Source organism: Catharus ustulatus, chromosome 15 (assembly GCF_009819885.2).
Source record: "Catharus ustulatus isolate bCatUst1 chromosome 15, bCatUst1.pri.v2, whole genome shotgun sequence".
Classification (NCBI taxonomy): Eukaryota; Metazoa; Chordata; class Aves; order Passeriformes; family Turdidae; genus Catharus; species Catharus ustulatus.
This window is the reverse complement of record NC_046235.1, coordinates 15806109-15834085: the sequence shown is the minus strand read 5'-3', so window position 1 is coordinate 15834085 and position 27977 is coordinate 15806109. Positions and strand designations below refer to the sequence as shown.

The following is a 27977-nucleotide window of genomic DNA, read 5'->3' as shown; positions in this document are numbered from 1 at the left end:
TCTACACCGAAGCAGCTGCCCGAGTCCCGCTCCAGCCCTGCTGCACCCTGTGAGCCCGCTCACAAGTCCGTGGTGGTGAAGGTGGTGTTGAGGTACGCTGTTTTGGTGGGCTCCTTCAGGTCCAGGGCAGCCACCAGCGCCTCCTTGTCAGTGGGATCTGTTGGCTTCATTTTGACCTGCTGCAGGAGGAAAGCATGGTCAGAAGGGATGGGGACAGAGTAAAGGGCAGGGGCTCCTGTCCTTCCCAGGAGCTGAGGGCTGTTAAGGGGTGCAGAGTAAAGGACACAAGGGGTCCCTGAGGCCCTGGGGACCACAGCAGCGAGAAAAGGATGCAGGGTGCTCTGTAAGGACTCCCAGCTGCTGGGAGCTCTTTGCACACTTACCTCAACCTCAAACTTGTCATCTGCTGGTGCATTTACTGTATTTTCATCCAGAGAATTCATGCTGTGGAGAATGGAGGGTGGGAGGTAAAAAAGGACCCAGGCATTGGAGAAGTGAGGTATGAGGTGACAGCCTGTGGCCTTTGGGACCTGCCCACAGAGCTCACCTGGTCACAGAGATGGAGTCCTCGTGGAAGCCCAGGTCGTGGGAGGGATCGAGAGGCTGGTTCAGCATGGGGTTGGCCCTGGTCAGGGATGGGTTGCACGTAAGTGCTGCCCCTTGGGGTGCTGCAGTCCCTGGATGTGGGGACAAGCCTGGTCTATCCCCACATGCTGCAGGGAGTCCCCCACTCACCCCTCAGCATTGTACTGGTTGGTCCCAGGGATGCCAGCTCCCTGCTGGGCTGTGGCAGGGTTGAATGTTGTGGCCACCTTCAGAGCCTTCATGGCATTCAGCTTCCTCTTGTAGCTGCAAAGCCCAGGGATGGGGTGGGTGAGAGGGGCAGGGAGGAGCTGGGCTGTGGGATGGGGTGGGCAGAAGCAGGTTGGAGGATGGGGATGGGTCTGGGGGTGCTGGTGAGGATGGGGGTGGTGAGGGGTGGTAGGAGGGGGTGCAGGCAGTGAGGTACCTCCTGGTGGTGAGTACCAAAACCAGGGTCATGATGAGAATGAAGAGGAGTAGGAATGCTGCCAATCCTGCGATAATGCCAATCAGCTCTGTCTCCTTGGTAGGCTGTATCACCTCCCCAGGGCCCTGGCACAGAGGAGGGGTGAGGGCACAGTTCCAGCCAGTGGAACTCCCCAGCCAGCCCCAAAGGGGTTGTTGCTCTCTCCCCATGCCCCTTGCCTGGCCCCACTCACAATGACAAACAGGCCCAGATTCACCAGCTCAGCCAAGCCCACCGGATCGGACAGGATGGCTCTGCCAGGGAAAGCGGAGGTGTGAGCAGCTGGGCTGGCTCCAGCACGTGGCAGTGCCCGTGCACAGCCCAGCACTCACGCATTCAGTTCACTGGCATCCAGGGCAGTGCCATTGCTGTACACGAAGTAGGCGTCCATCACTGACTTGGCATTCGCGCTGCAGAACCAGAGAGATGGGGGGAATGTGACGATGTGCCCTGCTCCAGGGGGACACCCCTGCTGCCACCACCATGTCCCCTTCCGCACCACCACTCACCGGGTGTCACGGGTGTCCTCTACGCGTCCGATACCCACCATGTGGACTGCTGTCTTGGTCACAGAGGCCAGGGTCCTAGTAAAAAGAGAGATGGGGGAAGCTGTGCTGGACATCCTGCTGTTCTGCTGATGGGCACAGGAAGGACCCCCTGAAGCCCCCTCCTCTGGTGGGGACCTGCCTGGCCCACCCTGTTCACAGTCCATGAAGTTGAGAGGCACAGCTGGTGGGTCCAGCCTTGCACCCCCAGCCCCGGCCCAGCACCCCTTACAATCGAATAATTTCGGAGTTCTTCTGGAGTTCTTCCACTGTTGACACGAACTGGAGCCGAATGCGGTAGCTCTGATCCACGGTGAAGATCTGTGTGTGGGGAGAAGGAGTGAGCAGAGCTGGGTCAGGCACGTGGCGTCCTGGGATGGGGTTTGGGGTGGCACTCACAGTCAGCACAGTCTGTGCTCTGTGCACCGGTTCCTCGCCATCCTTAGCCTCCACTGTCAGCTGGTATTGCCCCTTCAGTGATTCATCAAGGTTGCTGGCCACCCTGTGAGGACAGGGACATCAGCAATCTCACTGCACTGCACAGGATGCCCCCTGCCATCCCTCAAGCTCATGCCCAGGCAGGATCCAGAAAGGCTTTGTCCTCTTTCCAGCCTGTGCTGGCCCTGCAGCAGGCAGGAGCTGAGCTGCATCCCCCACCGCAGCCAGGAGCCATGGCCTCACCGGATGCTCCCAATGTAGGTGCCATTGTCGAGCGTTGTGGACACCCTGAAGAGGTTCTCAAAGGGCTGACTGGCCCCACTGTCCTCCACAAGCACCACTCTGACAATGGAGAAGGTGATGGTTCCCCCCAGCCCCGAGTCAGCATCTGTGGCCTGCAGGGACAGAGCATGGCAGGAGCATGGATGGGAATGGCCCCTGCCTGCCATCGTGGGGACAAGTGAACAAGGTTCCATGAGCTGACAGATACAGGCAGGCAGCTCCTCACCTTCACAGTAGCCACTTGCACGTCCACAAGAGTGACTTCAGGGACAATCACTGCCAGGAATAGACAGATGGATGGTGCAGTCATGCTGGTGAGCAGCCAGACTTGCTGCAGACCCCATGCCCACACAGCCCCACAGTTCCAAGCACCCACTGCTGCCCTTGGCCCCACAACCTTCATGGAAAGCCCTGAGTAACCCCAGCCTGGCCCCCTTCACTGCTCAGCCCTGCCCTGGGCCCGGCGAAGATCCTCACTGCTGGTGAATGTGGCAGGGTATGTGTGGGTGCAGAGAGGAGCCCATGAGATGTGCCAACCCCAGCTGCTCACCAAAAGTCTCTGAGATGGCCTCGAAGACTGGTACGTTGTCATTCACATCAATGATGATGATCCTCAGGGTTTCTGCAAATGTCCCAAAAGCAGAGCTCTGATCACCAACAGAGCAGCCCTGCAGCACCATCCTCTGCTTCCTCTGGGAGCCCTGTCCTCCCAAAGAGCTGAGATCAAAAGAGCTGGGGACACCCTCCCTCCTCAGCCAAACCACTCAGGTCCTATCCTGCTGCCCACAGCTTCTGGTGGGAGGTGGGAGAGGCAGGTCCCAGCACCTGCCATGGCCAGAGGAGGTGGAAGGGGCGGGCAGTGGGGGCCGTACCGTTCTGGCTGTAGCGGCTGCCCATCTCAGTGAACAGGTCCTCCACCCGCAGTGTGAGCAGGACGCTGTCACACACCTCGTAGTCGATGTCCGAGCTGTTCACCAGCACTGAGCCGTTGGGTGTCAGCACAAACCAGTCCCAGCACACGTCCCCAGCACTGCTGTCCCCCTTGAAGCAGGCGACCGCCAGCTCCTCGAAGACCAGCGAGTGGTTGGTGTCAGGGTCAAAGCCGTTCAGAGTGTGGATCAGACCCTGCTGTGTCCCGTTCTCAGCCACCGACACGTCCTGCAGTGAGTCTGGCAGGATGGTGGGGGGCTCGTCATTGACGTCTAGGATGTGGACTATCACTGAGACATTGGCCTTGTCCCCTGGGTTGTCTGCAGCTGTGTTCTCTGCCAGCACTGTCAGAGTGAAGAACTTTGGCTGCAGTGTGTCATAGTCGAGGTACACATCAGGGTCTACAGACAGCTGCCCACTGTAGTTCCCTGGCCCCAGGCGGGATGAGCGGATTAAGAAGTTGCTGGAGCCACTGCCTCTTTCAAATTGGAATGAAATACGGGAATTGATCTCTGTCCGGTCAGCATCTGTGGCGTTCACCTCACCCACGAAGGACCCTGCAGTTGGAGACAGACACTGAGTGAGCAGTGGGCACTGACTCAGGGCCACTGCTGGTCCCACAAGCCCGGCCATGCAACTTATACCTGGAGAGCTTTCAAAGACTGAGAACTCATAGGACTGGTTGAGGAACACGGGAATGTTGTCATTCAGGTCCTGCAGGAGACAAAACCCATGGCTGTAGCCCTTCCAGGAAACAGGATTCCCCACAGCCAGCTGGGGACAGGAGTGTGGGCACCTGCCTGCCCACAGGCAGGAGCTACACAAGCCCTCTCCTGCCTCCCTGCATCAACTATTCACATTGCCCCCACAGAAAGCCTGGAGACACGGCACCTCTGCCACAGCCAGGGATTCCACATCCCCGCCCTGCCCATCCATCCCAGCTCCAAGCCCCAGCCTGCCCCAGCCTGTCCCTGCTTGTGCCCAGGGCTCACCCCCACAGTGATGGTGACGTTCACTGTGTTGTTCAGTGGTGGCTCGCCGTGGTCATACACCATCACTGTCACCACCATCTGTGCACTCTCATCTTCCAATGCCTCGCAGTCCAGCGGCTCGATGCTGTGCATCTCACCTGTGTCTGCATTGATGGTAAAGTTGTTGCTGTATGGTCCTTGCAGGATCCTGAAGCCCAATTTGCTGTTGGGGCTGCCAGACTCATCATTGTCGATGGCCTGAAAAGGTCAGTGTTTGGAACAGGGCTGTCGGGCACCTTGGGGACCGTCCCTCCCCTCTGCCAGCCCTGCCAACCCTCCCACCTCTGTTGGTACATACCTGGATCTGTGTACTAACATTCTGCCCCTCGTCCACTGAGATGAAGTAGGAGCCAATGATGATGGGTGCATTGTCGTTGGCATCCAGCACGGTGATTTCCAGCACTGTTGTGCCCACCTGGTTGCCCCCATCCTTGGCCTGGAGGTTGGCGTAGTAGATGGAGCGAGTCTCCCGGTCCAGCAAGCTCCCGTTGTACACCAGCAGTGCCCCGGTTGTGGCGTTCACCATGAAGGTTGTAAGGCTGTGGCATACACAGAGCCTTCAGGACTGCAGCCCACTCTCCAGGGTGATGCCCTGGTTGTGGCTGGCTCTGCCCTTACGTACATGGTCTCCGGGAGCAGCTGGTAGGTGATCTGGCCCAGGACACCGCTGTCTGGATCATAGGCCTACAGGACAGAAGGAACCATCTGGTCAATCTGTTTCAACCCTCAGAGCAGTGATGAGTCTGGGGAAGTGGCTGTTGGCACAGCACCCCAAAAAGATGGCCCTAATAGGCAAGGGGTCCCACCCTTGTGTACCCACTGGCCCTAAGTCCTTCCCGTGTGTATGAAGATATCAGTGCCCTCAGGACAAGCTGTATTAGAAGTGCTAGGTGTGCCCAGTGCCTTGCTTGGGGATATAAGGTATGCCCACCCCCTGATCGGTGCCTGACCGTGATGTTTGGGGAGATGACGGTGCCACTGGGGCTGTTCTCCATCACACTCAGGTTGTAGGTGCTCTGGGGGAACTCAGGGATGTGGTCATTGCTGTCGATGAGGTTGATGGTCACGGTGGCTGTGGAGCAGCAGTCTGTAGGGTTCCCCGTGTCATTAGCAATGATCTGCAGGATTGAAAAGGGACTGTGTCTGACATGAGTCCCCAAACATTAGAGAGACCTGTCACACTCCCCTGCACCAAACAAACTGCCAGGGCAGAGCCCTGTTCTGCTTTAGCTCCTGAACTCTGCAAGAGAAGGGCTGTGTCCCCACTGCATGCAGGGAGCAGGAGCTGCCTCTACAGAGCAGGCCAGCCCTACAAGTCCCACCTGCACCATCATGACATGGCTTATCTCATAGTCCACTAAGGATGAGTTTTGCACCAGGATCTGGACTTCCCCTGTGCCCACAATTTCTGTGGGGAACACAGAGAAGGCGTTGGCATTCGGACCCTGCAGGCTCAGCTCAAAAGTGCCGTTGATGCCCTGCCAGGGAGGGACAAGAGCGAGGGTGAGTGGTGCAGCCAGGACAGACACCAGCACTACAAGACAGCACCATGGACAGGCTCCTACCTTATCTGGGTCATGGGCAGCGATGTTGAGGTTGGACACAGGCAGTCTGGTGGAGGAGTGCTCTATGATGCTGCCCGTGAAGTTGTTCTGAGGACTGGCAGAGAAGTTGCAGCTGGACACGGAGCAGTTGTAGAACTGGGGCTTGTTGTCATTGACATCAGTCACCGTGATTGTCACCATGGTGCTTGTCTGGGCCACATTGCCATAGATATCGTCATGCTCCTCACGTGCCTGGGCAGGGAGAGCGAGCAGGTTGGAGGGGCCCAGGGAGAGGAAGAGGATGGGGCTCCCCTTGCTACCTCCTACTCACTGTGACTTGCAGCAGCACTTGCTCGCTTGGCAGCTGCTCACGGTCCAGGGGCTCACTCACAGTGATGATGCCCGTTGTGTCATTGATAACAAAAGGAACACTGGCATCTAGGACAAGGAGACAGCAGGAACCAGTGGTAGCCACTGGGAAAGGGAGGCCTGGCTCTCTCTCTGCCAGCAGGTCAGGCTGGCAGAGCCTGGATGTTTAGAACCAGTTTCCACGGTACCCCTTCCTCCCTGACCACCCCTCCTGTTCATCCCACCATATCATCCCCTGCCTGACCCATTCTGCCCCATTACTCACTGGTGATGATGTAGATGATTTTATCATTCACCCCTGTGTCTTGGTCTATGGCCTGGACAGTCAGCACACTGGTGCCCTGTGGGGACATGGCCATCAGGGCAGGACCGATGACATCTCCAGCTGCCCACAGGCCTGGTGGCCCAGACACTTGAGGGCATAAGAGCCCCCAGGGAGGGGCAGGGGCAGGGACATGACACTGGGGCAGGCAGGCTCCTGACCAGGTCGCAGTTCTCAGGCACAGAGCCTGAGTAGGGCTCATTGAGGAACCGTGGGTCCAGGTTGGGCACATCCGTAACGATCACAGACAGGTAAGTAGAGCTGTTCTGGACGACCCAAACATCGTTCAGCAATCCCCCGCCATCCTGAGGAGCAGAGCACCTGTCAGTCCCACAGCCCCCTTACCTGGCAGCCATGCACCCCCAGCCCCGATGGTCCCCACCTTGGCGAGGATCTTGATCTGGTAGAAAGTGTTCTTGGCATAGTCCAGGGAACCACTGAGCACCACACTCCCATTGGGCAGGATGTAGAAGAGCTGGAAATTCGTCGTGTTGTCTGGGATCACCTGAGCAGGGGACATCAGCCTGTGTCACCAAGGCAGGGAGCAGAGGTGTCCCAGCAGAGATGGGGGCTCCATCCCCATCCTTCTGCCAGGCTTGGCCCATGGGGACCCCCAACCACCTGGCTCATCCCCGGCCTGAAACTGTTCAGCACCTTGCACCAATTGCCCAGTAGGTCCTGATCCAAAACCTCCCTGCACCCCCAAGAGATATCGGTCTGTCCTGGCCGTGTTCCCCAGCACCTCAGCACTGCAGGGGTAGCCCAGGGGTGGGGTTTGGGTATGGTGTGACCTACTCCCCTCTGCTGAGCTCTGTGCTCACCTCCTCGATGCTGTAGCTGACTCTGGAGGCGTTCCCAGTGTCGATGTCGATGGCATACACGGCGTAGACGATGGTGTGTGGACTCGTGTTCTGGGCACAGAGGGGGGTGGTGGTGGCAGAGAAGGGGGTGATGCTGAGCCTGGACCCTGCTAGCCCTGCCCTGGGGTGTTCTGGCCCTGCAGGACTGCAGGTACTGCCCAGTGCCATGGGATGAACTGCTCGCCTTGCTCAGGCTGGACAGAGGCTGGACCCCCTTGCTACCCTCCCTGGGGCCCCTTGGGAGCAGAGGCTACACTCCAGCCCTGGAGTTGCTGGATCAGGGTTGGACTCAGCCCCACGCCCCATCTACACTTTGATCCAGCACCATGCTGTCCTGGGCTGACAGCTAGCTTGGGCACACCCTGAACAGAAACTCATTGCCAGGGCAGAGTCCCAGTCTCATTTCAGCACTTCAGGTGACACAGAGGCTCCCATTGGGAATTGCCCTGGCACAGAGTCCTCCCAGGTACTGGCTGAAGCATTGATGACCCTATGCTCAGACACACCGTCACCACACACCCAGGTGTGGGGTCACATAGTTCCCAGCCTGTTGTTGTCCCACTGCTGGCACACCCATGCCACAGGAGCCACCCAGCACCCCTGCCCTGCTGCCTGTGGGGGCTGGGAGCTCCCAGGAAGGTACCTCAGAAACGTTGGCAACATACGGCAGGTTTTGGAAGATCGGGGCGTTGTCATTACGGTCATCCACGATGACGGTAATTTTCCGGGAGACCTACCAGGTGTCAGAGAGGGCACAGGATGGGTGTGTGGGAGATGGTGGCCAGTAGAGCTGGGTGCAGTTCTGGCATCCCATGCCCACCCTAGCCAGCCAGCCAGCATCACACACCCGCTTCCAATTGGCTTCCCACTGAGCCTCATCCATGGACCTGTCCATGGGGACTCCCTTCCCGCTGCAGCCACCCAGCCCTTCCCCAGCACTCACCGGATCATTTACACCATCAGACACTATGGCGGTGATGGTGAGCCTGGCCTGGACCTGAGGGGACACAAGGCAGGACTTGGTCAGGGCCAAGGTGGAGCTCAGTCCTTGGAGAGTCGACCCTCAACCTCTGTGAGGACAACTCTCCCTCCAGGACCTGGGTTTTGGGGCCAGGGAGTGACCCACAGGCTCTGCCCTCCATCCCCATACCCCCACTCAGGCAGGGACATCTGACCCCATCCTCTGCCCACACCTCACGGTCCAGGGAGTTCTTCAGTGTCACTTCGCCTGAGCTGGAGTTGACAGAGAAGTAGAGGGCGTCTGTCCCTCCGATTTGGTAGGTGAGAGGGTCCTTGTCTATGTCATAAGCTACCAGCTGGAAAGCAAACTGGCCTGGGGGCACAGGCAGTGTCAGCCCCTGCCTGAGAAGCCCCCAGTCACTGCTCTGACACCCCAGGCCCTTCTCCAGACCACCCTACTCACCCAGCTGCAGGTCCTCAGGCACGTGGACGATGGTGGTGTTGATGAAGGGAACTGTGTTGCCTGAAACTACAGGGAAGAGGAGCTGAGCACCATCACTGTTTGGGCTCTGTGGGCAGACCCATGTCTGGCAGCACCTCCTCAGCTCCCAGCCATGGTTTGGGTCTCCATGGGAGGCAGGCCATCCCTCTCATCCTTGTACTCATCCCACACCTTCAGACCACGCTTCTCTTCAGCTGCAGCCCCCATGCTTTCCCTACTGTCCAGCCCTGCCCTGCCCTGGCTCCCCAGTGGGGTAGGCAGCTGTTTTGGGGTTCCTCCAGGGAATTGAGAAAGAGTATTGGGGGTTGAAAGCAGCCCCAACACCTCCAACCCGCCCATGCCAGATGCCCAGCAGAGTCCTTACCTGTTGCCAGGAGAAAGGGCAGCAGCACCAAAGAGCGCCATGCCATCCTGCCAGGACGCCTGTGGGCACACACCAGGGAACAAACACCTGAAAGACTGAGCCTGCCCCCCCAAATCCCTCCCAGGGAGCAGCCACCAGGGCAGGAGAGGTGCTGGTGGGGACTGTCCCCTCTGCTGAGCTGGGCTGGTGGGCAAACAGCAGGCTCCACACTGCACTCCTGGGCAGGGGCTCCCTGAGGACGTGGCATGGGAGGACAAGGTTGACCTCCAGGTAGAGGAGACTGTAGGTATGCCTGGGGAACACCAGGAGCCTGTCCTGGGCATGGCTGGAGGCTCCATTGCTTGTGCCCAGCAGAGCCACCCCAAGAAGTGCTTGGAGTCCAAGAGCAACCCATGGCATGACCACGGTGTCTCTCTCCTTGTACCAGGGCCTGTGGGCAGCTCCACGGCTGACAGACACCCCCACCTTCTCCCCCGGGGGCTGGGATAGGGGCCGACATCTCTTACCTGTGGCTGTGTCCCTGGGGATGCTGCCTCTGCACTTGCATCTTGACACTGCCAGACCTTTGCCTCCTGCAGTAAACACATTCATCAATCATTAACTGAAATGAAAGTGCAAGAAATCCCTCCCTTGTCTTCCGTATTCCTTGTGCTCATCCCACAGCTCCCATTCAGCTCAGCTCCAGGCTCACTCCCCAAAACCAGGTCCCCAGGTATCCATACTGGGCGCTGTCCCTCACCTGCATCCATGGGACCCCAGCTCCCAGAAGGGGTGTGGAGCCTGCAGGGATGCAGAGGGATCCCAAACCACTTCAAGATACCAAAGAGGGCTTATGGAAATGCCCTGCATCCCCTGGGCTGGGGACACTGGGGTCCTACCAGGACAGGGGGTGGGTACCAACCTTGTGGTGTGGCCACTGGGGCGGGTTCCTGGGGCCCCTCTGCACCCCCTGCCACCCACTCCCCTCCCCAGGGGCTTGGCCCAGCCTCCCTGACCTACTTCAGACCCGCTAGGGACAAGGGTGGATTGTCCAGCTCTGCTCAGGCAGAAAAGGGCTGGGAGGTGGCAGTGGGGGGGGCATGGCCAGCCTGTTGGACCCCCGCATCCATGGCCCTATTCCCTGGGGAACCCACAGGGCCTGGATACTGGAGAAGCTCTGGAGTCTCCCCAGACACTCAGCCTGTTCTGAGGTTCCCATCTCACCCTACACGTGGGTCAGAGAAGCCCCAGAGAAAGGGCTACAGGGGACAGACTGTGACCACCCCTTACCAAACCTCTTCCTGTGAGCTGGTCCAGGACCACCCCAGCTCCTGCAAAGGCTGCTCCAGGACATCCTCACAGACACCCTGTGGGTGCCTGGGGTTATCCCCGGAGTCCCCCAGGGCTGTCTCAGGGTGCCTCCCCAGACAGTCCTGAGGCTGATGCTGGACACCGTTCTGCAAACTGCCCTTGGCTGTCCTGGGGCACTGCCACACCTCCCAGGGCTGTTCTGAGACATCCACAGCTTCCCAAAAGGAGGTTGTAGCAAGATGGGAGTCGACCTCTTCCCCCTGGCAACCTGTGAAGGTTTAGGTTGGACATCAGGAAATATTTCTTCACGGAAAGGTTTGCCAGGCATTGGAATGGGCTGCCCAGGGAGGTGGTGGAGTCACCGTCCCTGGAGGTGTTTAAGGAAAGAATGGATGTGGCACTTAGTGCCATGGTCTAGTTGACATGGTGGTGTTGGGTAATAGGTTGGACTACATGATCTCAGAGATCTTTTCCAACCTAATTGATTCCGTGATTCTCTAATCCGTGTGATCTTCCCCAGCTCAATGCCGGGCGGCGTTCACTGCGCTGCCCCTCGGAGCATTACGGCCCAGGAGCTCCGCCGCGCGGTTCGGCGGCGCCGCTCTTCGGATCATTACGGCAGGAGGCGGCGGGCGCGCCCATCGCCGCCGCGCGGTGGGGGGGGAGCAGCGCGGCGCGGCCGGTTCCATCGGTGCGGCGAGCGCGGGGGCGCCATGAGGCGGGGCTGAGGCCGGAGCGGGAGCGGCACTGGCACCGGCACCGGGACGGACACGGAGCCCGGCGGGCCCAGCCGCCGCGCCATGCGAGCGGGCTGAGCGGCGGGCAGCGCCGGGGCACGGCACCGAGCGCCGGGGGCGCGCCTCCCGGAGGTACGGGGCGCGGCGGCGGCCGCAGGCCCAGGCTGTGCGGGGCAGGGCCGGGGCACCGAGGGGGAGGCGGCGGGCAGGGCCCGGGGCTGGGGGCAGGGGGAGCGCAGCCCTGGCGCAGCGGGACGGGGAGGGCGGCGGGCAGGGCCCAGAGCGATGGGGTGGATGCAGGGCCGCGGGGCCCGGTGCGGCGGGCGGAGGAGCGAGCGCGGCCCGGTGCGGCGGGGGCGGCCGGGCCGGGCCCGCTGCGCGGAGGGGGCGGATGGCCGGCGCGGGCGAGGGGTGGCGGCTGCCGGGGCATTGGGGTTCGGGGAAGCGGCCGTAAAGCGCAGCCAGGCCCGGTGCAGCCGCAGGGCGGTGGGAGGAGCCCCCGCTGCTGGGGGAGCCCCGCGGGGACAAGGGGGGCAGCGGGGAAGGAGCTGGAGCGCTGCTGCCCGTGCTTGTGGGGACGGTCCGAGCCTGCCCCGGCTGGAGCCCCTTCTTGGAATCTGCCCCGACCCCGGCCGGGCGGGAGTGAGGGGCTGGTGATGGTGCTGTGACCTCGTCCCCGCTTGGCACCTCGCAGTGTCCCGTCCGCCGTTCTCCCGGCCCCGGTAAACTGTGCCAGCTCGGGGCAAGGCCCGGTGTGGGACAGGGGATGAGAGGGGAAGTGGTGAAACTCTTCGGAAAGTTGTCCCTAGGGAGGAGGTAGGAAACAGATGAGCCCGAAGTGATGGGGTGGGGGTAGTGGCACCCCGGGTGGTGGCAGTGGCACAAGTCGTGGCACCGGCCCGGCAGGATCTGTGCTGGCAGCGTGGGCTGTGTGTGGGGCCCGTGGCATCCTTGTCCCACGGAGGGCGTGTGGGACCGCGTTGTGGGCAGCTGGGATGCGCTCCAGGGTTTGCTATCCCGGGCAGGAGCTGAGCTCTGCGGCTAGGCAGGTGCTGTTCCTCCCTCTGGGGGCAACCCCTCTTCCCAGGAGTGCGGCTGTGTTTTGTGCTGGTACCTTGTCCACCAGCTCTGCACAGGCCCCGTGCTCCACCACAACTGGCTGTGTGTGCCTGCACCTCCAAAGATCATCCCTGCGCTTGCCTTCTTGCTGTCTTGCTCCAGTGCCTTGCTCTGTCCCTCTGTCACCTGCACCTGTGCCCCTCTGATGCCCCAGGACCTCGAGGCCCCCCTCGAGGTGGGTGTTGTGCCCCGGGGAGATGCGCAAGGCAGAGCCTGGCAGGGCAGGTGGGTCCCCGGGGCCAGGCAGGAGCCCCGGGAGGAGGAGCAGCTGTCGGAGGAGAGCCGGCTGCGTCTGATGTCACTGCGGTGCATGGTGGGTAATTATGCACGTTGCAATGAAAATAATAAGGCCGGCTCCATAGTGGTGTCTAAAAATACTGCTAATGCGGAGTGCCTGCTGGGCGCCTTTGTTTGTCACCTTTGGGTGTCTGCTCTCGGGCTGGCCAGGTGGTGTCACACCCCTTGAGCAGTGGGTTAGGTTTAGCAGGTGAACTGTGGCCCCTCCATCCCCCCTGCATTGGGACACGGTGCCAGTGGAGACAGGGCAGGTGTTGGCATGGGAGGTGAGGCAGGAGGCACCTGTGTGTGTTTGGGAGGCTCCAGTGCCACCTCCCTGCACGCAGCCAGGCAGGGAGTCTCAGTGGGGTGGCAAAGCTTTGTTCCCCTAGGCTTGCTTGGAGCTGGACAGTCTCCAAGTGGTGGCTTTTTTGTGTCCCAGAAATCTGTCCTGATATTCCCCTTGCACATACCAGCTGGTTGGAGTACAGATCAGGATTTGGGCCCTGGTGGTGTGGTCTGTCTGTCACTGGCATTGTGTGGCCGGGACGGAGCTCACTGGAGCTGAGGCTGCCGGACCTTCCCTCTGCAGCTGCCATCGTGGTGTGTCCTGGCACTGACAGGATTTGGACTGTGGCAACTTGCTGCTTTCTGGCTGAGCAAAGATGGGAGGAAGGGATGTGCACCTGGAACAGAGGGAAATGATGTGATAGGTGCTGGGAGGCACCTGGGTGCTGGCCCAGGCCAGGGGCTGCCCAGCACTCTGATGTCCACTCTGTGGGCTCTGCCTGGATGCTCTCAGCAGCTCTGGCTGCTGCTGTGGTCCCTCCATCTGCTGCCAGGCTCTGGAAGCTCCTGCTGCAGCGGAGGGAGAGGCTTGCAGGGGTGGCAAGAGCCATCTGGAGCCTGGTAGGCTGGCAGGGGGAAGGTGTTGTGTGGCAGGGCAGCAGCAGAGGCTGGGAAGGGCAGGAAACACTGAGCTGTGTGCCTGGGTCTCAGTGACGAGCCTCTTCCGCTTTGTGTGCAGGGAGGTCAGAGAAGTGGTGACTGCTCTTGGATCCCAGCTGGTGCTTGTGGTGGGCTCTGACTCCAGCTGTCAGCTGTGGGAGCTGAGTCTTGTCCCTTGAGCAAACAGGGAGATGTCACCCTGCTGGCATGCTGGGCTGCTTTGCCTTTAGGGCCATGGCTGTGTTCTTCACTGGAGAGGGAGCATCGCTGCTGCCTCTGTTCTTGCCAGGCGTTAGCTCTGACCTCTGAAGTGCGTGGCAGTGGTGTTCCCCTGAGCAGTGAAAGTCACTGTCCCTGCCTGCTGCGCTGTGTGGCTCCCATTGGTGAGTGAGGAACAAGGAATGGGGTGGGAGACTTTGCGAATCCCATTGATCCACACCGTGGAAGCTGCGTGTTTGCATTTGTCCGGGACCAGGGCCCTGTGAGGGGAATTGATCAAGCTGTAAAACCCAGAGCCAGCTAATGAAATAGGGACTATAGATTTTTATTTTAAATGGAAGAGAGTTTAGGAGAGATTTAATTATCCTTGGTTTATGGACCTGTTAGGGGGATGAAATAACAGCTGGCAGGTAAGGGCTGGGCTTCAGCTCGCAGCACTTTTCTCCCAGGTTGTCTGCAGAACTGCTCGAGTCCTGCCACCCAGGGTAGAGTGGGGAATGATGTAAAGTCACTCAGAGCAGAGTTAGGGTGAAGTCCTGCTTATCCTGCCGGGTGTCCCTGCTTCCTGCCGGGAACATGTGTGCTGAAATAGCAGAGGGGCTGGCCCTGGGCAATTTGGGCTGGTGTAAGAACAGCTCTCCTTGGTCCCTGGAGCTTGGTGTGGGCCAGTCCTTGTGCTAGTGGACATCAGAGTTTGGGAGCCCCATACTCACTGGGCAGTCTCCCTCTAGGTGTCATTTTCCTGGGGCTGTGGGCACCGAGCTTTCACTGACGCCCGTGTACCTGCGCAGTGTGTGGAGTTTGTAAAGGAGAGCTGCAGAGTGCTGGGATTTGCTGGGCTCAGCTGTGTGTTGGACACAAGCTGTAACGCTGTCACTACAGCCACTCCTCCTGTGTGCATCCACTCCACTGTCACGTGAGGCTGGCCGCGGGGCACGGCTCGGGAGGTGCTGGTGGCAGGCGCACGGCACTGGTTTTCGGCAGAAAAGCTCGCCTTCTGGATGCTTGTGGGGTTTTCACCTCTTTATTGAGGAGCTGGGGCACGGGATTTTCCCACCATCCCTTGGCTCCCTGCTTGGACCAGAGTCTGGAGAAACATGGTTTGTCACCTGCTGTGTGTGGGTAATTGGTTGTCCAAAGGGTTTGTGTACCCACCATGCAGGCACAGCCTGTAGGATGCCAGGCTGATGTGTCCAGAGGCTGCTAAAAAATCCAAGGAAGCTGCTGGTGCTGGGGAGCTCTCCCAGAGCCCTCTAACACTGATGCAGGAACTCAGGACAGCCAAGCCCTGAGCTCTGCGGTCATGGAGCTGCATGAGGATGTTGCGTGGCTCCCTGAGACAGGTCAGTTCCAGAGGGGAGCAGTGTGGATCTGTGCTGTTGGCTCACAAGGGTGTTGGGAGAAGCCAGTCTGCTGACTCTCTGAGCAGCAGAGCTGCACCATGGTGCATATCCTTTCCTCCACCCTTGCACCTGCAAGTCCTCAGCATTTCAGGACAGGAGCTGTTTCCTGGAGGGCACAAGCAGACTGTGGGGCCCATGTAGAGTGTGGCATGTCTGGGTTTTGTGTAGTGGGGTGGTTTGGAGGGCTCCATACTTTGCTGTGTGCATGGCAGAGGGTGAGATTGAGCACTGTCCCCAACAAGCAATGCTCGTTGCAGGCCTTGGGAATATTATTTTCCAGCTGCAAGCTGGTCCCTGGAGACCTGCTCTCACTGTCTGCAGAGCTGTAGTTCTGGGTCTTCCTTGGCTAGCCTGGAAAGCAGGATGAAGGTTTTTAGCTCAAGCATGCAGAGCAGAGGACTGACCTGCAGTACTGTGTGTTAGGAGCTGCTTTCTCTCGGGTTAGCCTGTGTCTTGGTGATCCAGGCCTCTGGCATGTCTCGCTGTTGCCCCTGGGAAGGGAGGGCCTGTGTTCTGGTCCTTCTTCCCCCAAGCCTGGCAATGCTGAGGCGCGGTCCCCTCCGGCAGGTTGTCTTTTCCCTGCTGTGCTGGTGGGGCTCCCTAGCTGCATTTGCATTTTGAGCCAAGTGTCTTAGTTGGTTTTCTCTCCATGCCTGTGCTCTGGGAAAGTGGTGAACAATAAAAATCTGCCGTTGAGAGCTGTAGCAGAGGTCAGGCAGCTCCTGTGCCCCAGGCTGCTCTCTTGTCACCGCACAGTTGCGCTTTGTGCGCAGGGGCTGTCAGCTTGAAAGTCATGTTTTTGCTCTTAAAACCAACCTCAGGCACTGGTGTGGGGTTCTCTGAGTGATGTACGGGCACGTATTGCAGCAAACCTTTGCACTTAGGGTAGTGGTCACTCCCTGTTTTGGTGCATCTTGTAAGCAGCCTCTTGGCAAATTTTTAATCAAGGACAAAGGAGGATAAATGGTTGCTGAAAATCATGAGTTTCTCTGAACTCCTTTCTGAAAATGATCGTTGCAGGTTGTCGGTGTCCCTGCAGGCTTCTTAAAATGCAAAACAAACCACCCAGCCCAACTTCCTGACTGTCACTAGCGCTTTCAAGAGACACTTCGTGTTGCTGAGTGGAAGCGAAATTGCTCTTCGCCATCCAGCAGCTCCTGGCTCTGCCTGTATCCCTTTGCAGGAGCTGTTCTGCCCGAGCACAGTGAAGAGCAGTGGGGAAGGTGTCTGGAGCCTGGCCCCTCCTGCCCTCGGCTGCTCACTTGGCAGATGCCATTAACACTGTCCACAGCATGTAGAGAGCAGGCTGGACTCAGGGAGATGCTTGTGGAGAGGTGACAGATGAGCTGGGGACTCCAGGGATGCTGTGTAGGGAAGGGAAAGAGGGGTGATCCCTCCTCTTCTGTCCCAGGAGAGATTGCAAAGGGCTGTCTGATCTGTTGATCTGCTGATCTGTTCTAGGAAAGGGCTGTCTGAAATGAGAACTAAAAGTGAAGGGCAGAGGGGTATGGAGTCCTGAAGAGCAGTGTCTTGTAGTAGGAAGGAAAGGAAGCACCAGGGAGGCTATCCAGGCAGGAGGTTGGGGATGGACATGGTGGCATTTGCTCTTCTCCTCCCACCCATGTGCAACTGAGCAGTGGAAGTGGCTGCTGCAGGATGCCTGGGCAGACAGAGGTGTGTATAGTTCAGCGTGCTTCTGTTCAGGGGAGAAGAGGCCACCCAGGGGGGAGGAGGACACATTCCTTGATGCTGCTGAGCTACAGAGGTGGCCAAGCTGAACCCTGCAGCCTTCTGGTCATGCTATTCAGGTCATGCTGGTGTTTCTAGGGCAAATGAAGGAAGGTGGAGATCTCTGCAGATTATTTACCCTGTCCTAAGGAAATGAAGGCTTGTTGCAAGCTTACAGTTTATTTGTGAGCGTTCACTCTCCTTTGAACTTGGTGGATGGTGTCAGTTGGGGTAGGTGTCAGGTGTGGATGCTGCCTCTGAGGTCTTGACTTGCTACAGGTTCCTGCTCTTGGGGAGGAAGGTGTTGCTAGTTCTCCCTCTGCAGTGCAGCTCAGCCATGCTATTAGACATCAGAGAATCCACGTGGGAGAGATCGACAGGAAACTGGGCGTTATCAGTTCCGCTGCCTGTGCAGCTACTCGCTCCTCATGTCAGCATCCTCCACGTGTGTGTGGCTGGAGGCGTTTGATGGGAGTGCTGTCAGCCCGGGGGTGGGAGTGGGTGGTGTGTGATCATGGCAGAGGCGTCCTGCCTCCACTGCCAGTGAACTCGGCTCCTCCGGGTGTGTGGAGCAGGGAGGCAGCTCCTCACTCCCCCATCTCCACAGAGGAGAAGTGCTTCACCCTGCTGATGTTGGGGTGTCCAATGTCCTCTGGTACTTGGGTTGGGCCTTGGGTAGGGTAGGGACACTCCTGCTGCTCCTCCCTTCCTGCAGTCTGAGAGATTCTGTGTTCTTGGTGCTGGTTTCTTCATGCTTTTTTTCTAGGCCCTGGGGAGAAAAGAGGAGGATCTGGGGCCTCTTTCTCTCCCTGGGCTTGCATGAGAAGCCCAGGAGAATGTGGAGGTGAAGCATTGGCACACTGAGTGTCAGGGAGAACACAGAGCAGACCAAGCCTCCAGTGGGAGATGTGCTCTCACCACTGGATCACCATGGCTAATCCTGTGTCAGACCTGACCTATATATGGGGCAAGGGAGGTGGCATGTCTGTGGCAGCAGATGGTCACTTAAAGAGCCTGGGCTCAGAGAGACTTTGTCCTGCTGGCCCCTGGCTATCCTGAAGGAAAGGATGGGCCACCTGTTGGCTGTAGAGCAGGTTCAGCCTGAGCAGCCCCTGCAGGTAGAGAGCTTTCTAAGGCTTGCAGGCTGTCTCACTCACCAGGGGTGTCACAGGTCTCTGTAGCCAGACTGGCATCCCTTGTCCTGGCCCAGAAGCGCTGACCAGCCTTACTGTAGCATCATTTGGGTCCCTCACATGGCTTTTCAGGCAGAGCTCTGTACCTGGGGCAGTGTGATGTTGGTGTGTGTGTGTGTGTGCATGGCTGTGTCTGAGACAATGTGGGCAGAGCTGTTCCCACAAGCTCTGATCCTGCAGCTGGATGTGGTGCCCCATCCTCAGTGGGCACAGCCGTGTGCAGTGTGGCTGTGCCAGGGGAATGATCCAGCCTGGCTGGGCAGGGAGTGTGAGCACGTGTGAGCTGTGTTCCATCGATGGCTTCTCCTGCTGCTGTCCTGAGGACATCGATAGCTGCTGCCCACAGGGGAGCTGGTGATGCTGGAGCGGGTTTGAGGGAGTGTCTGCACAGATACCCACCATTTGTGGCCTCTGCCTGCTGCTGGTGCTCTTCCCAGGATCAGACCTGTCCTGCCAGCCTCGTGAAGGTGCAATGCTGCTTCTGCCCACAAACAATGGCAAGGTCAAAGGACAGAGTGTTGTTTTCCTTCTCTTCCCTGTAGTCCCCAGCTCCTGAAGCACAGAGGCTGTAGTGGAACAGACCTGGAGGGTGGTTGTTCAGGTTTGGGCTGATTCAATCCTTTGGCTCTTCCTGCTGGAGTTCTTGCCTGAGTGCGTGGCTCTGACACCATCATAGGTCTGCCCTGCTGTGCTGCCTTCCTGTCCTGTGTGTCCCCTACCATGGGGACAGAAGCAGTTGGCCGTGGTACTACTGACAGTCATGGTAGAGGGATCTTGTCCCAGAATGCTCTGTGTCCTGGAGGATCCTTGATCCTGGTGTAGTTCCTCCTGCACGCCTGAATTTGGGGTGAAGAGGTGAGAGCCTTGAGAGGGGCCTGAAGGGACCTGGGCACAGGGCTGGGATCGGGCAAAGCTGAATCTGACTGCTCATCGCAACAATGAGCTACTGAATTGTTAAATCGTCGATCTGAGGTTTTCTTTGAAAGGGGTGATGCTACAAATTAATTAGCTCCCTTTTGGTTGTTAGCACTTTAAAGCCCAGCTGTCAGGGGAGGGCTGGTTTATAGGCATTACATCAGGGCTGCCGGCTGGCTCGCTCGCCTACCTGGGAATTTCTAAGTGTGCGTTGTAACCGGGGGAAATTTGGCTCGGATGCAGCATCTGGCGCTCAGTGAAGCTGCTGCGATGCGCTGCCCTAAGCACGGGGATTTGACTGGTGCCTGAGCGGTGCTGCTGGGGCACACGGGGAGCCGGTGGCTGAGCGTCTTGAGCTCCCTCCCGGTGGCTCGGCCTCTCGGTGTGCAGCTCCCGGGGAGCCGGTGGCTCTGCCTCTCGGTGTGCAGCTCCCGGGGAGCCGGTGGCTCTGCCTCTCGGTGTCCAGCTCTCAGCGTTAGCCACCAGCCGGGTGACTCGCTCAGGTGAGCTGCAGGTGTGCAGATGGTCCGAGTAGTTCCTGCTTCTTGCTTAATTAACGTGAGAAAATAGGAGGCTTTTCTGAAGCAAAAGGGGCTTTTCTGGTGCATAAAAGTTTGAACTGGCTACAGCTGGCCTGGGAGAGCTGTCGGGTGCGGGCCGAGGGCTCGATGTGCTGAGCGAGAGGGCAGTAGCTCCCCCGTGCTCCCGTCCGAGCGCGGAAAGGTGTCAGGGAGCCTCTGCTTCCCCACCCCCAGGGTTTTTCTGCCCACCAGCACCGAAGCACGGCGGCTCCCGGGCACACGGGGCTGCTGTCCCCGCGGCCCACCGGGCCCAGGGAGCTGCCAGCCCGGAGAGCAGGGACCCGGGAGTGATGCGGGGGCACAGCCGCAGGTACGGTGCCATCAGCCTTAAGGCCTGTCCCAGCGGGGCAGTGTGGCCGGTAGCGGTACCAGGCCGCTTGAGAAGGCGGTGGGTGCCCGGTTCCCCGCCGTTGTGGGCCCGGCTCGGTGGTCCCGGGCGGGGGTCGCTGCCCCGCGTGGCGGCCCCGCGCTCCAAGATGGCTGCGGACCGTGACACGCCTGGTCACGTGGGACGCGCGCGCGCCGCGCCGCCCCCCCCGGTGCCCCCGGCCGCCCCCCGCTTCCCCCCCCGCGCCAGCCGCGCGCGCCCCCGGTGCCCCCGAGCGCTGTGACTCGCTCCGGTGCGTCCCGCTGGTTCTTAAAGGGACAGGCACCCCGAGCGCACCCCGGCCGGCCGCGGCCGCCCCGCGCCGCGGAAAACAAAGAGGCACCGGAAACAGCGGCGGCGGGGAGGGGGCCGGCCCGGCGGGAGGCGGGCGGGAGGGAGGGAGGGGAGGGCCGGCGGCGGGCCGGCGGGGGGGGCAGGCCCGGGCCCGGCGTCGGCGAACAAAGAGCGGCGGGAGGGAGGGGGCGGGGGCGCCGCAGCGGCACCGGAGCGGCGGCCCAGGCCATCGGTGCAGGTACGTGCGGACCGGGGGGGGCGGGAGCGGGGCGGGGGCGGGGGCCGTACCCCGGACCCCCGACGGCACCTGCCCCGGGCGGCGGCGGCGGGGTCCGGCGGCCGCCTTTGTTATTGCTTTTGTTTGGCGCCGAGCACATGGCCCCGGAGCGGCCGCTCTTAAAGCCACAGCTCCGCACCGGCACCGGCAGGGCTCCGCGGCGGGGGGCGCGGGCTGGGGTGCGCTCCCGGCTGCCGGTGGCCGCGGTGCCTCCCCGGGGTGCTGCGCGGTGGGGCGCTCCGTTGGTGCGCTCCGGGATGTGCTGCTCGCCCCGCCGTGCGCCGCCGGCCCGGACACCCAGGGTCGGGTTCGGGTCGGGTCTGGGGGTGGGGTTGTGGGTCGGGGTCGCCCTTCCGAAGGGGTTGCCGGTGCGGCGGGGCCAGCGGTGACCCCCCCCCTCCCCCTCGCAGGGGAGCTGGCGCTTCTCGCGTGGGAACGGCGGGGAAGGGGCTACGGGAGGGCTCGGGGTGCCGGGACGGAGCCGATGGCGGGTGGCAGCGGGGTGGCAGGACCCCCGTGGCGGGCGGCTCCCCCGGCAGCCCCAGAGCCCGGCTCTGCCCGAGCAGATGGCACCGGGCGTGAGCGCTGGCGCGCTGCTAACTTTGTTCTCGGCGGGGCTCGGGAGCCGCCTCCCCCCCGCCCCTCCGAGGAGCTGCGGGACCGCGATCCCCTTCGCTTCGGAGCTGCGGTGGCTTCCGCGAGGTCACGGTCACCCTGCTCCGCGTGGCCGCTGGCTTCCAGCCACGGGTGCGGAGGGAGCCGGGCGTGCTCGCTTGGGACGGGAGGGTGGGTACCTGATGGGTGCTGGCTGTGGCACGGCGAGAGCCGGTCAGCAGTGTCCCGCAAGTCGGGTTGCCATCCTGCCTCGGGATGCCGTCCTGGGGTTCTGGAGCGTAGGCAGCTCTCTGCTCTGGAGGTCCTAGGAGCAGGCGAGCCCCTGTATGGTTTCAGTGTTCCTCTGCAGCCATGCTGCCCATTCCCAAGCCCATCGCTGTGGTGCCTGGTCTGGAAGGTGCCCGCTGGATCACAGAGAACCTTGGCACCACGTGTGCACCCAGAGTAAGGATGTGGAACTGGAAGCAGTAACACCTCAGAAAGGCTTATTCAGAATGGGGCTAAACCTGGGTTGTTGCTGCATTCTGGCCCCCAGCCCACTCAGGGGCATATTGCAGCTGGGCAGAGCTTTGAGGTGGGCAGAATAAACTCCCTGTGGAAGGAACCTCTGTTCAGGCACACCCCCTTCCCTGGTGGCAGTCACAGACAGGTTCCAGGAGGGCTCAGCCTGTGGCTTTTGCTTTTCTTCTTCCGTTTTCCTACCAAAACAAAGAGAGAAATTTGCTTTCAGCTTCCACAGCAGCGTGGAGATGAAGGTGAGGTTAAGAAGGGACTTATGTGTGGCACAGGGCTTGACCCAGTGGTTGTTGATACCCATCACCCAAAAGTGGCATTTCACCTTCTCCCTGCTGGGCTGAGATCCCCCTGCTGAGCAGCATTCTCCAGATCCCCAGAGTGTCTTTCCTGTCCCCGGTGTGTCTTTGCCATGGGCGCTGAGGAGGAGGTGGGGCTGAAGAAGCTGCTTTGAGGGGGACCTCACCATCGTGCAGTGAGCTGGATTTAGGGGTGTGTGGGCTGCAGTGCCAAGGCCACGGCTGCTGCCGTGTGCTGGCCTGGTGCTGTGGATGCTGAAGGAAGCTGGGCAGTGGAAGGGTATGCAGGGGGAATCTTGGATACACATGGAGCCAAGGAAGGCTCTTTTGGGACCTGAGAAGGCAGGGCCTGGGAAAGCCCAGCCCCAAATGCAGATGTCTCCTCTGTGCAGTGCCAGGCTTCACTGGGGGGTTGAGGAGGTTGAGGTGGGAGGGGGCTCTGGTGCAGGAACAGCAGTCAGGCTGGCTACAGGAGGGGAGATGGGGCAGGGCCAGGGCAGTGCTCCCACTCTTCCACTGCCTTGGGGAGCAGCTGGGGGAGCAGAACTGCCTGGCTGGCTTCAGCACAGCCCATGCTTGTCCCCTGCTCTGTGGGGATGTGTAGCTGCACCCTATTTGCAGCAGAGGGTTGAAATGCACAGCCCTGACAGAGAAGGGCCATGAGCCCTGCTGCCACCACCAACCCCTGCTCCCGTCACTGGGGCAGCAGTGTGACTCCAGAGTAGGATGTGCAGGAGCTCAGCAACAAAGAGCACCCCCAAAGCAGCATCAAGGACCTGCTGGAAACTCCCCATGCCATGCTCAGGCTCCCTTTTGGCCGATGAGCAGGCTGGGATGCTGCCACAGCCACAGGGCTCTTCATCACTTTCCTCTGCGCCAAAAATAAGTGCTTCTCTCTCTCTCTGTGTCTGTGTTGTGCATGGGGGGTGATTCTGGCCGTGAAGAGGAGGGATAGTAACGAGAGGGTTTGGGACAGGCTCTTCCTAGCCCTTCTCAGGGCCATATCCAGCCCCAGGAGATGGGGTAGGAGCAGCAGGAGCTCCAGCTATCAGCATCACCATCCTTGTGTGGATGGAGCAGCAGCCTGAGCGATGGCGGGACAGTGCCATGACCCGCTGTCCCTCTTGCAGAATTCAAGGTGCTGGTGTCTTGCCCTGCCTGGAGCCTGAGGTCCCGTGTGCCCATCCACCTCCCGACGTCACCAATGCGACCATGGGAACTGGCAGTGAATAGGCGGCCGCCCTCTGCCCCTTTTGCCCAGCGCCGTTTCTCGGGGGGACCCTGCAGCAGCCCCGACCACCTCCGGCGAAGGTACGGGTGCGGCGTGGTGTGGAGCCCTGTCCCCTGTAGCACTTGTGGATGTAGGACTGGTTCTCTGGTCCTGCTCTGGGAAAAGGCACCAGCTCCCAGTGGGGCTTGGGGGGACATTGACAGGGAAGCACATCCACCTGGCCCAGATGAGGGATCCCTGGGGAGCAGGGGTCCTTTTATGCTGCGGACACAGAGAGGGCACTTGCAGGGTGAGCAGAGAAGATGGTTCTGGAGCTGTTCAGCTCCAGATGTGACCTGGCACAATGCCCTGAGCGTGTCACCTCGGGCACTGGGCCGACACTGATCCTCCTGTAGCCCATCCTGCCTGGGGCTGTGGTGCCCCTCTGGCCTGGGGGTCACTCCTGCTCTGTTTCTCTCCTGCGGTGGCCCCACAGCCCCTCTGCTAGGCGTCAGTGGGGACGACGCGACCGACCTCTGGCAACCCTGCTGGGCCAGGATGAGCCCCAGGTGCACCCTGCCTTCCCCCAGCAGCCGCACATCCCTGTAGATGAGCCCCGCGCCTACGCTCTTCCCAGCACGCCGCCACGAATGCTTCACCCAGCTGCTCACCCGCCCCACCAGAACCCATTCATGGTGGATCTGCATGACCAGGTAGGTGCTGCAGCCCCCAACCCCACTCGTAAGTGTGATCCTGTGGTGTTTCTTGGGCTGGTGTCTGGAGTGGTGATATGTCCCTGGGTCCCCTCTGGCCATTTGCTGCTGAGATCACCCAGCCCTGAGCCTGCTGGTGCTCTGGTTCTCAGAGATAAATCTTGGGGTCTCTCTGCTTGCTGAGTATGTCCAGGGTGGTCTCTGCTCCCAGGGGCTGGGGACAGTCCCCTTGTAGGGCTGTTCATGTGACAGCTGTTATTGTAATTCATGGTAATGGTGATGTGCTGGAGGCTGTCGGTGTGGAGGAAAGAGGGGTCCAAAACTCCCTGAAGTTGAGCCCTCACTCAACCTGTTCCTCTGGCCACACCTGGATGGGCATGCCAGGTGTTTTTTCCCAGTACTGAGTGCCCAGCATCCTGCTATGACCCTGGGACAGGGACAGCTCAGGCAGGGCTGTATCCTGACTGTGCCCTTGGCACCTTGTCCTTAGGTGCACCAGGGACCTGTCCCTCTCTCCTACACGGTTACCACCGTAACGACGCAAGGCTTCCCCATCCACGCTGGCCAGCACATCCCTGGGTGCAGCACCCAGCAGCTCCCAGCATGCTCAGTGATGTTCAGTGGACAGCACTACCCGCTCTGCTGCCTCCCACCCCCGGTGAGTCACAGTGGGGGATGCCTGGGGACAGCCAGGGCCTTGAGTGCCCAGAGCTTGTGTGGGTACCCAAACCCACTGTAGTGCGAATTTCTGGGAGTGCAGGGTCCTTTGGAGGCCTGGGGAGGGGGCAGGGGTGTCTGACCCTTGTTTTTCTCTCTGTCTCTCCCCACAGCTGATTCAGGCATGTGCCATGCAACAACTTCCCGTCTCCTACCAGACATTCCCCCCCATCATCTCCAGCGACCATTACATCCTGCACCCACCCCCACCGCCAGTGCCCCCCCACCAGCCGCCCCACATGGCCCCCCTGGGGCAGTTCGTACCTCTCCAAGCCCAGCATCCACGTATGGTGAGTTGGGGTGGACAGACAGGCTGGGGAGGTGACGCACCCACCACCCTGGAGTCTTGTCCTTCTGCAACCCCTGTGGGTCTAAGCTGGGGTGGTGGGCAGGGTGCCTCTGTCTTCATAGCATCAGGGAGGTGTAATTTGGGATGCTCCTCTCAGGCTAACTCTTACCCCCACAGCCTCTGCAGAGGATAGACAATGACGTGGACCTGCGAGGGGAGCAGCACACCATCGCAGGCTTCACATACCCTCCGTCTCACCACGCTCCCACACTGTCGCCCTCCATGCCACTGCATTACCTCCCCCATGACCCGCTGCACCAAGAACTGCCATTTGGCGTGGTGAGTTCCTATCCTGGGGAGGGGCTGGGGACACTGTGGGGCTGGTACAACTCTGAGTGCTCCGTCTCTCCCTGCAGCCATACCCCCACATGATGCCCCGGCGGCTGAACACCCAGCGGTACCGGCTGCAACAGGCACTGCCCCCACCGCCTCCCCCTCCGCCGCCTCCTCCGTACTATCCGAGCTTCCTGCCCTATTTCCTGTGAGTACTGCTGGGGATACTGCAGGATGCATAGGACAGGGGTGGCACTCTGTTGGCACAGGGGGCTCTGCCCCCGGGGGGTGCCAGGATGAACACTGGGGTTTGCTGCCCCATGCTGACTGCCCTGTCCTTCCGCCCCAGTTCTATGCTTCCTGTGTCGCCAACGGCCGTGGGGCCCACGATCAGCTTAGACCTGGACGTGGATGATGTGGAAATGGAGAATTATGAGGTGCGTCAGCTCGGCTTCCCCACAGTGATAGGATGGGAGAGCTTGGGGGTTTTGTTGGTTGCTCTTCTGGGAGGGGAGAGCCTGGAGGGGGGCTGTGCCAGAACACGAGATGAGCTGAGCCAGCCTCTGCATCTCCCTCCAGGCACTGCTGAACTTGGCCGAGCGGCTGGGGGAGGCCAAGCCACGGGGACTCACCAAAGCAGACATCGAGCACCTCCCGTCCTACCGCTTCAACCCCGAGAGCCACCAGTCCGAGCAGACCCTGTGAGTGACCTCAGGGTGCATAGGGGGGGCCTGGCAGGAGTGGGGGCTGTGGTGGCAATGGGGCCGTACTGATGGCTGCTTCCCCCAGGTGCGTCGTGTGCTTCAGTGACTTTGAGGCCCGGCAGCTTCTCCGCGTCCTGCCCTGCAACCACGAGTTCCACGCCAAGTGTGTCGACAAATGGTTAAAGGTACGGCCTGTGCCCGCTGTGGGGAGCAGGGTGGCTTCTTAGGGTGCTGTGATTACAGGGTGCTGCCTTTTGGGTGGCCTCAGTGCGCTGGGAGCTGGGGCCAAGCACTGTGCAGGGCACTCCTGGGATGTGGTTCCAGCCTTGCCAGCGGTGCGTGGTGCTGCTCACTTGCCCCGATCTCGTTGCCCACAGGCAAACCGCACGTGCCCGATCTGCCGGGCGGACGCGTCGGAGGTGCAGCGGGAGGCGGACTGAGGCTGGCGGGCGCTGTGCCGCACAATTCGCTAGAGGACAAGGACGCCAGGCTGGGGTGGGGGCCGCTGCCCGCTGCTGGGGCGTGACCCTGCGCTTACCCCCCCTCCCCAAAGCCTCTCCTCGGATGTGGTGAGCATTGAGCAGTCCGGGCTCCCGGCCAGCCCTCCTCCTCCCCGCCGGGCCACGGACTCGGTCGGACACCTGCCCGCTGCGCTCCCAGGGCCCCGAATCGTGTTGTGCTGGAGGTGGGAGGCGCGTGGCCGTGCCCTCTGCGCTCCAAAGACGCTGTTGTTGCTCCATCACTTTCCAGGTCTTTGTACTCTGCTAGGGAATTAGTGGTTTTTCCCTTTGTCACTTTTTTTTTTTTTTTACGATAGTTTTTTTTCCCCTTGTTTCCTTTTCATTTCCGTCACGTTTTTGGTTCCTTGGCCGTTTGCCCTAGAGGCGTGCAGGCGGCTCCTCCCCTCGGAGGGGAGGAGAGAGGAGGGAGCGCTGCGGGTTTGATGCCAGCAGCACCCCAGCCCCGGGGACAGTCGGAGGAGGTGGCTGGCGGAGTGCGGCCAAGGTGGGACACCAGCAACCCTGTGGCGTGGCTGGGGCAGAAGGGCAGGAGGAACACAGGAATGCCACTGTCCCCGCTCCTGTGCGCAGCCTGGCACGGCCTCTCTCCTGCCTTGGCTGCCCTGGGGAGCCCCAAGAGGCTGCTTGGGGTCTTTTGCCAGTGGGAGGATGGTGCTGGCGCAGCCCTGGCCCCTCTCCCTGTTCATTCCCCTGTGCCTGGCCAGCGCAGCTCCCGGGGCCAGGCCATGTGGCATCCCGCAAGGCAGCCAAGCTTAAGGAGGGGACACCAACGCCGTCCCTAGGGCTTTGGGCACGTGGTGTCCCCGGTGTGCTGCCCGGCCCCCGGCTCCTGCTCGTTTCTCTGTCCCGACGCCGTAAATCAAGGTAGCCCCGTGCCCCGTCCTGCTGGCTGGACGGCGCGGTTTCCCCGGCCGGTGGGCAGCGAGGGGCCGGCTGGGCTGCGGCCCCCAGAGCGGGGGGGTTTTATTCATAACCTCGTGGAGTATTTTCAGTGCTACCCTGGCCTTGGCCCGGCTGGTGCAGGGGAAGCTGTGAGCGGTCCCCTTGCCACCGTATCCCTCCTGCCCATGCAGGGGCTGGGGGAGAAGCCGCCACGCCGCCGCCCGGCTCCATCAATCCCGCGTGGCCGTTGTTTTGCATGATTAATTAGCGAGGAGGGTGACGGGAGGCGGTGGCAGGGGTGGTGGTGAGAGCATCGCCCTCCCCTCCTGGCGCGTCGCTGACGCCTGGGAGCTTCCGAGCGGACGCCAGCCCTATGTAAATGTTCACAAATATGCATGCATGTCTGACCAGCTTGGAACGTGGTCTTGGCTACGTCTAGCCGGCTGTGGGGTGTGGGGGGGTTGGGAGAGGGGTTTTTGTGCTCAGCTGATACTGCCATGCACTGTACTGCACATGTCCGCAACGCCACAGCAGGACCGTGAGACTTTCAGGGCCGTCCCCGCGGGGTCCGCGCCCGCGGCGGCGGCGTGTGCAAAGGACCGGGGTGGGAGGGGGCGCTCCCCGCGGGGCGGGGGGCAG

At 60.8% G+C, this 27977-nt stretch overlaps 2 protein-coding genes across 5 annotated transcripts; one reads left to right on the top strand and one right to left on the bottom strand.

The window, feature by feature from the left end:
- Nucleotides 1-5: 5 nt before the first annotated feature.
- CDHR2 (cadherin related family member 2) lies at nt 6-15071 on the bottom strand. Its single transcript, XM_033072931.1, has 33 exons — nt 12337-15071; nt 9702-9767; nt 9196-9254; nt 8793-8858; nt 8563-8702; nt 8313-8366; nt 8013-8102; nt 7331-7420; nt 6892-7014; nt 6671-6814; nt 6453-6528; nt 6150-6256; nt 5840-6070; nt 5597-5752; nt 5225-5392; nt 4897-4958; nt 4573-4813; nt 4236-4472; nt 3888-3957; nt 3186-3800; nt 2864-2935; nt 2540-2589; nt 2275-2426; nt 1993-2095; nt 1826-1914; nt 1558-1632; nt 1381-1458; nt 1242-1302; nt 1010-1134; nt 736-849; nt 548-625; nt 384-444; nt 6-179 (listed from the first exon to the last, which is right to left on the bottom strand). The coding sequence occupies exons 1-33, from the start codon at nt 12651-12653 to the stop codon at nt 60-62; spliced, it is 4290 nt and encodes a 1429-aa protein (XP_032928822.1). The 5' UTR covers nt 12654-15071; the 3' UTR covers nt 6-59.
- On the top strand, nt 11297-27977 carry RNF44 (ring finger protein 44). 4 transcript variants are annotated; one of them, XM_033072934.1, is made up of 11 exons: nt 11297-11354; nt 23100-23280; nt 23676-23892; nt 24383-24550; nt 24723-24899; nt 25076-25237; nt 25315-25439; nt 25581-25668; nt 25811-25932; nt 26021-26120; nt 26313-27977. In XM_033072934.1, the coding sequence occupies exons 2-11, from the start codon at nt 23174-23176 to the stop codon at nt 26373-26375; spliced, it is 1329 nt and encodes a 442-aa protein (XP_032928825.1). In that variant the 5' UTR covers nt 11297-11354; nt 23100-23173; the 3' UTR covers nt 26376-27977. The 4 variants fall into 4 exon arrangements, with proteins under 4 accessions (XP_032928825.1, XP_032928829.1, XP_032928826.1 ...); XM_033072938.1 differs by lacking the exon at nt 11297-11354 and adding an exon at nt 20441-20503; XM_033072935.1 differs by lacking the exon at nt 11297-11354 and having other exon boundaries at nt 23194-23280; nt 23773-23892.

What these genes read in the sequence shown, in the direction of transcription:
- CDHR2 (XM_033072931.1), bottom strand. Translation starts at nt 12,653, where the DNA reads ATGCACCGCAGTGACATCAGACGCAGCCGGCTCTCCTCCGACAGCTGC. An exon ending in AAGTGCTGCTGCAAGTCACA is followed by an intron (nt 6,071 to 6,149) that starts GTGAGTAGGAGG and finishes CTCCCTGCCCAG; the next exon opens with GCACGTGAGGAGCATGACGA. An exon ending in GAGGACACCCGTGACACCCG is followed by an intron (nt 1,459 to 1,557) that starts GTGAGTGGTGGT and finishes CTGGTTCTGCAG; the next exon opens with CGCGAATGCCAAGTCAGTGA.
- RNF44 (XM_033072934.1), top strand. Translation starts at nt 23,174, where the DNA reads ATGCGACCATGGGAACTGGCAGTGAATAGGCGGCCGCCCTCTGCCCCT. An exon ending in AAGCCCAGCATCCACGTATG is followed by an intron (nt 24,900 to 25,075) that starts GTGAGTTGGGGT and finishes TTACCCCCACAG; the next exon opens with CCTCTGCAGAGGATAGACAA. An exon ending in AAGAACTGCCATTTGGCGTG is followed by an intron (nt 25,238 to 25,314) that starts GTGAGTTCCTAT and finishes CTCTCCCTGCAG; the next exon opens with CCATACCCCCACATGATGCC.